The 12,504-nt window shown below is 45.4% G+C and overlaps 1 protein-coding gene across 11 annotated transcripts in view; it reads left to right on the forward strand.

The window, feature by feature from the left end:
• Nucleotides 1-12,504, forward strand: part of TANC1 (tetratricopeptide repeat, ankyrin repeat and coiled-coil containing 1) — a 230,894-nt gene that overhangs the window by 180,910 nt on the left and 37,480 nt on the right. For all 11 annotated transcript variants that reach the window (XM_058549031.1, XM_058549030.1, XM_058549027.1 and 8 more), the window contains 4 exons: nt 31-197; nt 2,137-2,744; nt 9,374-9,482; nt 10,401-10,523. In XM_058549031.1, coding sequence (XP_058405014.1) covers nt 31-197; nt 2,137-2,744; nt 9,374-9,482; nt 10,401-10,523 — 1,007 coding nt within the window. The remainder of the gene's footprint in view (nt 1-30; nt 198-2,136; nt 2,745-9,373; nt 9,483-10,400; nt 10,524-12,504) is intronic.

Consider the following 12,504-nt stretch of genomic DNA (forward strand, 5'->3'; position numbering starts at 1 on the left):
TTAACTGAAAAAAATTATTTTGTTCTTTAGAGCAGAAAATTCCTGAAGATGAATACATTATTTTGATAGATGGCTTAAATGAAGCTGAGTTTCATAAACCTGATTATGGAGATACCCTTTCTTCATTTATTACCAAAATTATTTCAAAGTTTCCTGCCTGGTTGAAGTTGATTGTGACTGTAAGAGCAAATTTTCAGGTAAAAAAGAATTCTCAAATCTCTTTCCAAGACCCCGTACCCAAATTTTATAGGGATTAATACTAACAACTTAAACTGTTGTAAACCATTTAGCTGCTGAATTGAAAACTATATTAGGACTTTGAAATATTAGTCCACAGAGCCCCAGACGGGCGAAACTCTGACCTTTTTACCCCCCAAGGCACATTTATCAAGATGTCAGGTAGGTTTCCTGTTAGCATTGAACTTACTTGTGCTTCTAAGATGGAAGTGTCTACCCCTGGTTTCCCACAATTCAGTGGGGGAACTGTTTGAGGTGTCTAGCTAACAGTCTATGAGTTTAAAGTTATTCTTGCTGGTAGTTATTTGCTTGGGTTTGCAATAGGACTTTTTTTTTTGGTGAGGAAGATTAGCCCTGAGATAACATCTGTTGCCAATCCTCCTTTTTTAGCTGAAGAATATTGGCCCTGGGCTAACATCCATGCCCATTTTCCTCTACTTTATATGTGGGATGCCTGTCACCACATGGCTTGATAAGTGGTGTGTACGTCCGCGCCCGGGATCCAAACCTGCAAACCCCAGGCTGCTGAAGCGGAGCGTGTGAACTTAACCCGTATGCCACCAGGCCAGCCCCAGACTTTGTTTTTTTATGAAGGGAAAAGGGAGGGATGAAGGAGAGAGATTTTTAAGGCCTATTCAGAAAGAAGGTCTATTTTTTCATAAAACTGGAACATCAGGTAACACTTGCAGCAAGAGGAAGAGTGTTTTTTTTTTTAATTCTCTCTCTCATCTTTCCCCTCATTTGAACCCTAAAATTATATCTTAACAACTTCCTTCCCTCTGCTCCGTCCTTTTTTAGTAAAGGTAGTAGCTTTTGATTTTTGCCCTTTTATGATGATATTTATTTAAAAATAGCATTTGGGTTCTTTTTGGACCTCAAACTTGATATTTGTTTTTATGGACATTTGATTCATACACTTTTCCGTCATTTTTCACACAGTAAGCAGAATGTGGCAGTTGCTATCACTCAGAAACAGGAGTACCGTGGTTTACGTACTAGCTGTGTATGTTATCAGAAGTTCAGTTAGCATCTGTGTGAAAGAGGGGGTAATTGTACTCAGCCTGCCTCCTACAGTTGTTACATTCAATGAGGACATGTACTTACACACTTAAGAAATGATAGTGGGAAGTTTTTTTTAAAAAAAAAAGCTCATCTGCTGTTAGGTGTCAGGATAGTGCTTATCTTTGGGATGGTAAAGGGACACAAGGCTTCTGGGAGCTGGTGATGTTCTCTGTCTAGCTGCTGGTTACACAGGTATATTTGACTGTGAAAATTAATGACACTGTGCAGTTATGATTTGTGCACCTCTTATGTTTGTTATACTTCAATTTAAAAGTTTACTAAAAACAGCAACTAAAGAAAGTGATAGCAGGCTATTCCAAAGTACAGCAGCTTTGTTACGGCAGGCTGTCCCTGGAGCATGGCCTCGGGGGCAGTTTCAGATTTCCTGGTTTGGTTATGCAGCCCAGTATCTGATACACAAAGAGGGATGCCTCTTATCTCCGCATCTGGCCGTGTTCTTAGATGTACAGTGTTGATTTGTGTATCCTGGTTCTATAACCAGTTGCACGATGTAAGGATTATGGGTATCAGGTCTTCTCAGGGTCTCACTGCCCCTCTGCTGGTACGGCCAGGTCGCCATTGTCTGCTGAGGCTCCTCCATCTCGTTTGGCTCTGTCTTCAGGAAAGCCTTTACTGATTTGATCTCGCATCAGGATTTCTTTCACATAAGCTTTTTATCTTCAGTTTATCTTATTACACGTTTTAATACAAAACAATGAGTCCCTGTAATCCGTGAAAATCCTCCTTGAAAGAAAACTAGTGAATGTGGTTGGAAATGCAGCTGACATAAAAAAGAAATCTCTGTGGAGCGACACTGTGGGTTTTGTTTTCTTGCAGGAAATCGTAAGTGCGCTGCCATTCGTCAAGCTTTCCTTAGATGACTTTCCTGACAACAAAGACATTCACAGCGACCTGCACGCCTACGTCCAGCACCGGGTCCGCAGCAGCCAGGACATCCTCAGCAACATCTCCCTCAACGGCAAGGCCGACGCCGCCCTCATTGGGAAAGTGAGCAGCCACCTGGTGCTGCGGAGCCTCGGCTCCTACCTGTACCTCAAACTCACTTTGGACCTCTTCCAGAGGGGACACCTGGTCATCAAAAGTGCCAGCTACAAGGTGGTGCCCGTCTCTCTCTCTGAGCTCTATCTGCTGCAGTGCAACATGAAGTTCATGACCCAGTCTGCCTTTGAGAGAGCACTTCCGATTTTAAACGTGGCCCTGGCGTCCCTCCACCCCATGACGGATGAGCAGATTTTCCAGGCCATTAATGCCGGCCACATACAAGGGGAGCAGGGCTGGGAAGACTTTCAGCAGAGGATGGATGCTCTCTCCTGCTTCCTCATTAAGAGGCGAGACAAAACTCGCATGTTCTGCCACCCATCCTTCAGGGAGTGGCTTGTTTGGAGAGCAGATGGTGAAAACACAGCCTTCCTATGTGAGCCCAGGTATGACAGGCCGCTTTCTGTCAGCTCTGTGCAGGGAGTCTTAATGTGTGATTGGGGAAGGGATTTCAAACTTAATTCACGTTTGTTAACGGAAAGGCAAGGCAGAATGAATAATTCAGGAGGGGCAATGGAAAATTCTGTCTGCTACTAAACAAAAGCTTCCTTCATTTAATTGCTAGAATTTTAGGACTCCTCAGGACATTTGGATGAAAAAAGCTAGGCAATGCCTGGGTGAGATTTCTTTGCTGTCTGTTCTCTTCTAGACCCCTGTGCCCTTTCACGGGGGTTGCGTGTGGGAAAGTGTGATGTCAGCTCCAGGGACAGCAGGCTTCTGTAGAGGCTGTTCCCTGCTCAAAGTCTTCAGTGGGGGTCTGTGGACTGTCTTGGACCCTGAGCACCGCCACTCCCCTGCCACCTCTTTAGCATGTAGTATCTTGTCCCAGGGATCAGATGTGCCTGTGGGCCTAGAGGGGAGCATAGCAATCGCTTCTGGCTGCCTCATTTTGTATTTGTGGTTCAGCTCCGTGTAACAGACTGGGATTTGGGGTTGAGAGGATGGAGGCTCAGATCTCAGATGCCCATTTATGAGATGGTAGTGGGGCAGCTGCTTCCAGGGAGTTGAAGATTCCACTGAGGATTTACAGCAGCGCCAGACCAGGATGCAGTTCTCCTCACTGCCCCGGGGAAGGAGGTGGGTGGTAAGTCTGCGTGTCGTGTGGCCTGGTGCTAGTCAGAGTGAGAGGTCGAGGAATTTGAGGGTGTGGGTGCTTTCAGATTAGCATATGTTCATGTCAACCACTGTTGCCTGGCCCTGGCCCTGGCCTGCATCGTTGCTGTCTTGAATGGCTTCTGCTGTCTGTGAGTCAGAATTGCTTCTGATTCTGTAACAGGTCTGGCAAGGTGCTAAACTGTCCCCTTTGGGCTGGATTGGGCATTTGATCAGATGCTGGGGTCCAGAAATGAAGAGGTGAATAAGCATCGTGAGCCACACACTACCTTCCTCCCCGTGAATATTGACTTAACATTGACCCCATAAGTCTAGCCATTGTTTCATGTTGCGGATAATGTTGTTTTCTTAGGTGGCGCTGGGCTAAAAATTTGTTATCTTTTGAACCTGGTTTGGGACAATAAATTGTAACTCCTAGGTTATTTAGCCAGACTGTAATAACTAGGTGAAATGTGTGCTGTGATGTATTTAGCCAAATCAGATTATTTTCTAGGAAAAGTCAGATCGTTTTCTAGGAAGGTGGGCTGTGGTTGAGTTTGTAGAGACATAGAAACAAGGTGAAAGCCTACAACAGGAGGGTGTAGGTTAGTTAACTGGGGTTTGAAGCAGAAGCAGGTAGACTGTAGTCACAGTTGATCTTCACTCCAGTTGGGTGGTAGGTGGCAGGAATGTTATGCAGCTGGGGCAGAGCTGAGAGTGGGGTGACTAATAGGTTGCAATCACAGACACCTCAGCACTGATGAGTTCCTATAAGCAGGCGTGGGGATTTACTCGGGGCAGGGCCAGGGCTGAGGCAAGAGAGGCACCTAGGGTGCAAAGGGTAAGGAGGTGCTATTCTCAGGACTGTGCAAGTCAGCATTTAGCCAAGACCCCTATAGTTCTTGAACTTCATTCAGCAGACAGACAATATATAGAACCATGTTGGGAGGATGCTACTGGATTCAGTTCAGCAAGAGTTTTTGTGGATCCATTATGTGCAGAGTAGTGTGGCAGATACAGAGATTCCTGGGACAAGGGTCCAGATCTCCAGGGCTTCCCACACAGGAGGGCAGGTGAGTCAGGAAGTGATGGTGCTGGGAGGGAGCCCCCTGCACGTGGGACTTCAGGAAAGAGAGAGAAGCTTCCACCTGGGGAGACCATTTCTGGAATGTGTTTCATGTATGTGGTCACATTTGGATTGGGCCTTGAAAGATGGGTAGCATTTCTCTTCCCATCGCAATTAGTAGTTGTCATTTTGCCCCAATTATAGACAAGAAGAAAAAAAAAATCCAACACCCAGTGGCAATGACACTTCACTTCTTATTTCTGCCTCTTTCCATGCATTTTAAACATTCTCCAAATCATCTTTTCTATATTAAAATTCCCATCCTGCTTTTTTGCTTCACACATCACGGACACTTTAGCAGGCTATTTGGAAATCTTAGTAGTGTGTCATTTTTCATGACTGTGCAAACTTCCTAGTAGGCAATTGATACCCTTACCCTTATTGTGGGGCCTTTAAGTTGTTTTGGGGTTACTTATAAAAGGGTACACCATACCCTTATTGTGGGGCCTTTAAGTTGTTTTGGGGTTACTTATAAACATAAAAACCTATTGTGAATATCTTGATGCCTTACAGGAAAACAGTAGAATAGAGATTGAGCAAGATCTGGATTAAAATTCTGTTTCCAACAGTACTTTGTGTAATTCCTGTGCACAAATTATTTTAATTCTCTCAGCTTAGTGCCTTACCTGTAAAAAGAATAAGAGTATCTCCTCACTGTGTGACGGTGGCTGTTATAGGATAGACATGCTTAAGAGGCTCTGCCTCTCCCTTCCTCCTTCCCCCTCCTCCTCCCTCCCTTCTTTCCTTTCTGGTTTTGATTATTCCTTAGGTTAGAATTCCAGGAGCAGAATTATAAAGTTAAAGAGTAAAGTTGCTCAGAGTCTTCATTCACATCGCCTGGAGTTGAACATGATTCACATTTTGCAATATTTGTTACATCTGTTATTTTTTACTGAAATAAATTGCAGATATGATGTTTTATCCTAAATAATTGATTACGCACCACAAAAAAAGAAGACATTTTCATACTTAACCACAATACCATTACCACACTTAAAATATTAATACTGATTCATCAATATCATCACACATTTAGCTGTGCTCAAATTTCTCCACTTCTGTCTGTTTTTTTAGTGTGTTTGACTCAGGATCCAGATAAGATACATAAAATGCATTTTATTGTGTCTCTTTTAATCTGTAGATTCCCTCGTCTTTCTCTTTTTGCTTTTTCCTTGCAATTTGTTTGTTTAGAGAGAGCAAGCAGGTAGTTTGTCCTGTATAGTTTCCCATAATTTTGCTGGTTGCGTTCTCGTGGTGGTTTTTAATGTGTTTGTCCGTCACCTCTATTTCTTATAAATTGGTTGTTAAATCTAGAGGCTTGATCATATTTTATTTTATTTTAAAAATTTTTTTGCAAGGATATTTAATAGGTGGTAGTGAGTACTTCCATCAGGGAGGCAAATAACATCATAATGTCTCTCTGTGATGCTTGGAGCCGTCGATTTTTCCTGGATCCATCTATTCTTTAGGTTGCATAGAAACTCTAAAATCTAGAACAGTCTCCCATCTGCTTTCTTTTCCAAATGTCCTTGACTTGAGGAATGACTGGATAGGATTTTAATAGGTGGAACGAGGCTCTTGCAGACGGGAGGAGCTGTGTAAGGCATGGCAGCAGAGTGAGCAGGCTGTGTTCTGCAACAACAAACCTAGTTTGGCTGGAGCTTTTGTCATGGAGCAGAGGAGTGGAAAGGCTAACAGAAGGATGTGCCAGGGAGTGTGGCCCTTTCTCAGTCATCTCTGGAGAACCTGTGAAGGTTCTAGAGCAGGGACAGTCTACGTGGACAGGACCTTGGAATGCGGAGTGTGGGGACCCCTGTAACAGACAGGAGTGGGGACTTGGTGGACCTGGTTTGGGAACGCAGTGGGTGGAGACAGGCCTTCCTGACACGGGATAAATGGGCATGGCTTGGCCTTATGGGCAGAGTCAAGAAAAAGGAGATGCCGTAGATGACATCAAGGTGTTAAGCCTCAGAAATTTAGGAGTGGCATTGCTCTTTTAGAAAGGGTTAAGAAAAGCAAGAGCTTTCGAGCGGGTTTTGCAGAGCAGGAGTTGGTTTTTGTTTTCAGCAGTTTGAGTTTGAGGGGTCAGTGGAACCCCTCGGTGGACAGGCTCTGATGGCAGGTGGAATATGAAGGTTGGAGAAGTTGGAGTTGAAGGTTTGGCATCATTAATGGAGAGGGAGTGGTAGGACTTGGTGAGGAAGTGTAGTTAGAGGAAAAGGAGCACTGGACTTCTGGGGCATAGAGAAGGATTTCCGGGAAGCAGGTTAGGATGTAAGTGCTGCCAAAAGGTGAAGGAAGATGAGGATTAAGAGGAAGCCATTGGCTTCCAAGTCCAGAAGGCGGGTCCTGGATCCTGAGGAGATTCCTTCCATTGGGTTGTGAGGAGTGAAAGGGGAGAGAGTGAACACCCTGGGATGGGAGGTGGAAGGGTTGAGAGGTTTGGAGTTGAGTGTGGGGAAGGATTTTGGTTTTGTTTTCAACGTCACAAGAGATTGGGACATCATTGGAAACACCTTTGAGACAGTGTGGGGAAACATAATCCATAAAGAAGGAGAAACTGGACATGCAAGGGGGTGGGGGCAGGGGTACGGGCAACTTGCCTCCTGTGTACTCCCATGGAGTCTGTTCGTGGCACCATTCTGGCTGAATTTCATGTTGTTTACATGCTTCTCCTCCAGTCACTGAGAACACCTCAAGGGAAGCACTGTGCATTGTTCCCCATGGAATCCCCAGTATCAAGCATGGTGCTGGTTATAAGGGGGATGTTAATGAACAAATGAATGAATGAGAAATCATGTTACACACATTGGAGAGATTTCAGTTCAAATCTCTACTCAGTCATTTACCAGCCATTTGATCTTGGGCAAATCACTTAACCTGTACAGACCTCTGTTTCCTCATGTAAACAAACTGGGAATCATAATAGTGATTCACAGGATTGTGCAGATTAATGAAATAATTCAGTTAGTTGCTGCACCTGACACAGTAAAAGCTTGATATGTACTGTGACCTTTGGGAAATGAACAGACTGATGAATGCGGGTAGACTTAGAAAGGGGCATGGGATTCTGAGACCAGGAGGGGAGGAAGGAGACGTGGATGGGCTATAGAGGAGCACAGGTATCTAGAAATTGATTGCATGGTGAATTGTCGCCTAAGAGAGATGGTAAGCCATTTGCTTAGCTGAGAGCACTGGAAACCTTTGGCCCAGACACCGAAGGTGTATGGTCATCACCTCGTAAGGGCCAGCCATGGTACTCTACTTACCTTAATGTGTCTTTGTTGTGGACACAGTTGGCATGGCCACGGATCATGGCAGACTGGGAGACTGAGGATGGCGTAGCCCATGGTTAGGAGAGTGGCCCTGACTGGAGTGATGTGGGCCAGGTTGAACCCTGGGACCAGCCCATGAACAGAGACTAGGGAGGGTGTGGGGGCCTGGAGCACTAGAAGGTGGCAGAGAGTGGTTTTCATGGGAGCAAGGGAGTAGGAGAGGTGGGAGCTTGGGAGGCTCTCATCTGAGAGAGGAAACCCAAGCTTGAGGTCTGGGAGGTGGAGCGTGTGCAAGGGAGCACAGGGTATATGCTCATGGGAGAGCTCCAGACCCTTACAAGACATTGGATGGGACCCTCAGTGGCAGTGTGGCCTTAAAAGTCATGACTTTCCTCATAGTATAAAAAGCAATCTCTTGGTCTCCACCTGCTTTGATTTCCTCATCTCTAACATGATTTATAACCTATTTGAGAAACAGGCATGCATCTGGATAGATAAATACTGTTTAAGTGATGCATGCTTTCAGTCATCTAGATGAGCAACTACTGGAAAACACATTTAGAAGAATGAATGTTTTTCATAATATTTATGAAACGTCTTTTCCTCTACAACTACCTGCTTTTCCCCCACAAAATAGTGCCTCAAAGTAGTCAGGTTGATAGAAATGAAAGTAATTCACATTGTGCAGAAATTACTGCTGTTGGAGTAAGCAATCCTTTACATCTTTTCCAAAAAAATTGGCTTAAACAGAGGCATGGAGTCCACAGGAGACAAAATGAGTCCTAAAGACATGGAAGGGAAAATGGTTAGGATGGCTCCTTCATGAAACGGTTAGTGGGGATTCATTGGTGGTGTCAGTTGAATGCCCACCATGTGCCCAGACATAGCAAGCCCACTCATACATCTTAGCTTGCTTTTGTGTTCCATCCAAGCCTAGAATTCTGGGTGTTTCTGATCATGAGCTGTTGCTATGATCAAGGCCTTTTTTCCTTTCCCATTGTAAGGTCTTACCCTTTGGCCTAGGTCTACTCCCAGTGGTGATCATCCTGAGGGGAGGCCTGAATGCCAGATCCAGTGATGGTTCTGCTCCATCTGTTCATTTGTACATCCATCGATCCATTCATCCAAGAAATACATATTTGATTATTTACTAAGTATGGGCATTTCATAGGTGTTGTGACTTAGATAAGGCCCTTAGTCTCATGGAGTTTACATTTTTGTCACAGACATAAATCAAATAAGGCGATGAGAAGAGTGATGGATGATGAGCAGAGAGTGCGTGGTTCCTACCCTGTGCTAGGGCTTCTCTCTGGGTCACTCCACAGAGAGAGGAGAATCCCAAAGAAGCCCTCAAAATGACTTGAATAACATTGGCCATCTTTTGTGAAGAGGCAGATTTTCACCCATTTTGAAGCACCAGGAGAACAGTTCAAGTGTCGTGTGGCGATGTACACACCTGAGAGCCTACGCTGCAGTGGAACCAGGTGTCTTTTGTTACAAGCCTTTGTGTTTCTTGTCCTAGGAATGGACACGCTCTTCTGGCATTCATGTTCTCTCGACAAGAGGGCAAGCTGAACCGCCAGCAGACCATGGAGCTCGGCCATCACATCCTGAAGGCGCACATTTTCAAGGTGAGACACACCACTGTGAGGAAGGGTTTCGTTGTTGTCATCTTGAGGTCTTGCTTTTGGAGATTTTTGACTGCTTCACCAGCTCTCTCAGAGCCCTCCATGAGCCCGTTCCAAACTCAACTCCATCTCTCCTCCCCGAAAGTAACCATTGTTCTGACTTATAATCACTCAAGTGTGTATCTAAATGCTACAGTTGAAGTTTTACTTTTTCCCCCTCTAAATCTCTTTTAAGTTTCTTTTCCTCTAAAAGTTCCACTTCATTCATTCCCTTTTGTTTCCTTGTTATTTGTTTGTCAAAGAACCTGTTACTTGACCAGTATAGTTTTCTTCCACCTAGATTTTCTGATCACGTCCTTATTGCTCGTGGTCTAGTTCAACATGTTCCTCCTTCCTCTGGATTTCCTGTCATTTGGTAGTTGTATCTAGAGGCTTAATCAGGTTCAGATTTGATTTCTTTTTTCCCAGGTGTCACAATTACTTCATAGTTAGAGTTATATATATAACTCTATATGGGGTTTCTTGTGTCAGGAGGCCCAGCACTTGTTCTCGCTTCTCTTGGGGTGATGCCTTCAGCCCCTACTGGTTTCTGCCTGGACTCATTCATTCATTAGGGGTTACAGAATGGTGACAGTCTATCATTTATTGTTCCTTTAATTTACTGGAGAACTTCTATGAAGAGAAACTTTCTCCTCATTTGTCACCTCTTTCCCCAGGCATACAGTTAGTTCATGTAGCAAAAGCAGGCTAATTCCTTCACCCTTGGTTTTAGGGAGGGAAGGCTCACAGGTCCAGGCATTCAAGGCACAGCTTTCTTCAGGCGTTCGTGTGTATCTGCAACCCACCGGGGCATGCCCACTTTCAGGCTGAGCTGTAGTGGGAAAGGAGACGCTGAGGCCAATTGTCTCTGATTGCTTCCAGGGCCTCAGTAAGAAGACGGGGATCTCTTCAAGCCATCTCCAAGCCCTGTGGATCGGGTACAGCACCGAGGGGCTGTCTGCTGCCCTCGCTTCTCTCAGGAATCTCTACACTCCCAATGTGAAGGTGAGCGACCCCTCTGCATGGACAGCCAGAGCCCCCAGCCCCGGTGCCATCTGCTGTTCCTCCAGCTGTCTTGCCCTCCCTCCCCCTGCACTGGGTGGTGGCCAGAGGAGGTGGAGGAGCTTCCAATGATGCTTTTCCCTGATATAAATCACACAGGCTCGAATGCCCTGTTACCCATTGTCTTCTAGAAGTTTACCTTTTGCTTGGATAGGAAGATGCGGGTGGTCGGGGCTGCTATGTGAGCACGTGGTGACTATTTCAGAGTAGAAGTGATAAGGAAGCAATTCGTAAAGGAAGCCAAAGGTCAGAGGGAGATTTCCAGGGAAAATTGATTTTTAAAGTGTCCTGGGTTTCTAATCTGGACTGTCTCTTTATGGTTCATAGGAAATCAAGCATTGATGAGTGACACAAAGAGATGGGTACACAGAGGAAAACTTACTAAAGGTTTCGTGTACCTGTGTTTGTGACCTTGGGAAGTGTATTGGGGTCGGCCTGCTGCTGAGCCACGAGCTCCCTCGCTCTTGGTCATTGACTGTCATGTCACAATATTCTGCTGAGCTTTGTTTTAGGGTAGATTTTCTTTACTCATTTAATGCAGTATAAGAATCTAAAACACATGGAGACTGAGTATCAGGTTAAGGCAACAAAGAGGGGTTAATTCCCACTAAGAGTGTGGGAGTTACTGGCTTACATTATAGCAACTTACAACCATCTTTTCAAAGTAAGATGAGGTCATAAATGACTTAGCATTTTGGATTCCTCACCTGCTTGACATATCTGCTAGACCCCAGACCTTTTAGCTCCAGGCCCTGATATGCTCAGCTGCCTGCAGAAGCTCTGAGGTCCTCCCTTTCAGTCACCTCCATGAAAATGATCACACCTGTTCCTTCCTTAGTAGCACAAGGGTGGCGTGACGTGGTCATGCGGCAAAGGGCAAGCAAAGCCCTGGAAGTTCCCAGGCATCTGTCTTCCACTTCTTTTCACTTTGATTTGTCAGACCCACCTGGGAAGGGGGCCACATGCCCCAGAGATGGCACTGCAGGGGACACTCCCAGGGGACTTCGCTCCTCTCCTCCCCTTCTGTCCACACACTGTCCCCCACCCCCATACTTGCACCTGGGATCTGTGTCTGGGGGTCTGGGCCTTGCAGACCACTTCCCCATGTCTGGTAGATGTGTGCTCTCCCCCTTTTCTCCTTCCTCGGCCTCCCTGGTATATTTAGAGGGGCGAGTGTAATGATGCCAACTGAGGAGCCTGGGGGTCAGGAAGGACCTAGCAGTGTTCTGAGTCCAGGTGTGGCTCTCCCAGAGCCCTGCTGCCCAATGCAGGGCCTCGGTGTTGGTTAGAGAAAGGCCACCGCCCCCAGGTGGATGCAAACAGGGTCTCTGCAAAGAGTGGTCCCTCATGCAGGTGGACTCAGCCCCCTGTTAGGGTTCCAGGCTTGATGGGCAGGGGACACATTGGGTTTCAGTCTTATTCACCCCTTGGCTGGACGCCTCGGAGCAGAGCCCACCTGGAGAAGGCCTCACGGGAACCCTGTGCTCTGCTCCGCTCCATTACGTCTTTTCACCCACTGTGTCCTGACTGAACCCCACATGCAATTTTGTAGGGTGGAGGGACAGGGAAGCTGCTGCTTGGAGGGGAGCTCTTCCTGTCTGGCTGGAGTTACTCCAAAAGAAAGGTGGAGAGCACAGCTGAGTTTAGGCTTCACGTAATGAAGAAGTCGTATTGAGAATTTTTGTTTTTCTTAAATTTTACAGAAGTTAGAGTTGAGGTAACTGTAATAACATTGTTTCATCTTCCATTTCAGCTAAAAGTATATCTTTTGGCTTCTCCATAATTATTAAAATTCTATAATGATGGCAAGGAAGAAAGAAATAAGAATAAAAATGGCAATATCTGTTTATACTACCTTAATGAATTATGGGCACAGGAGTTACTCTTTTAATGTGGAGGAAAGTAATGGGAAACATTATATTCT

This window comes from Diceros bicornis, chromosome 10 (genome assembly GCF_020826845.1).
Source record: "Diceros bicornis minor isolate mBicDic1 chromosome 10, mDicBic1.mat.cur, whole genome shotgun sequence".
In the NCBI taxonomy this organism is placed as follows: domain Eukaryota; kingdom Metazoa; phylum Chordata; class Mammalia; order Perissodactyla; family Rhinocerotidae; genus Diceros; species Diceros bicornis.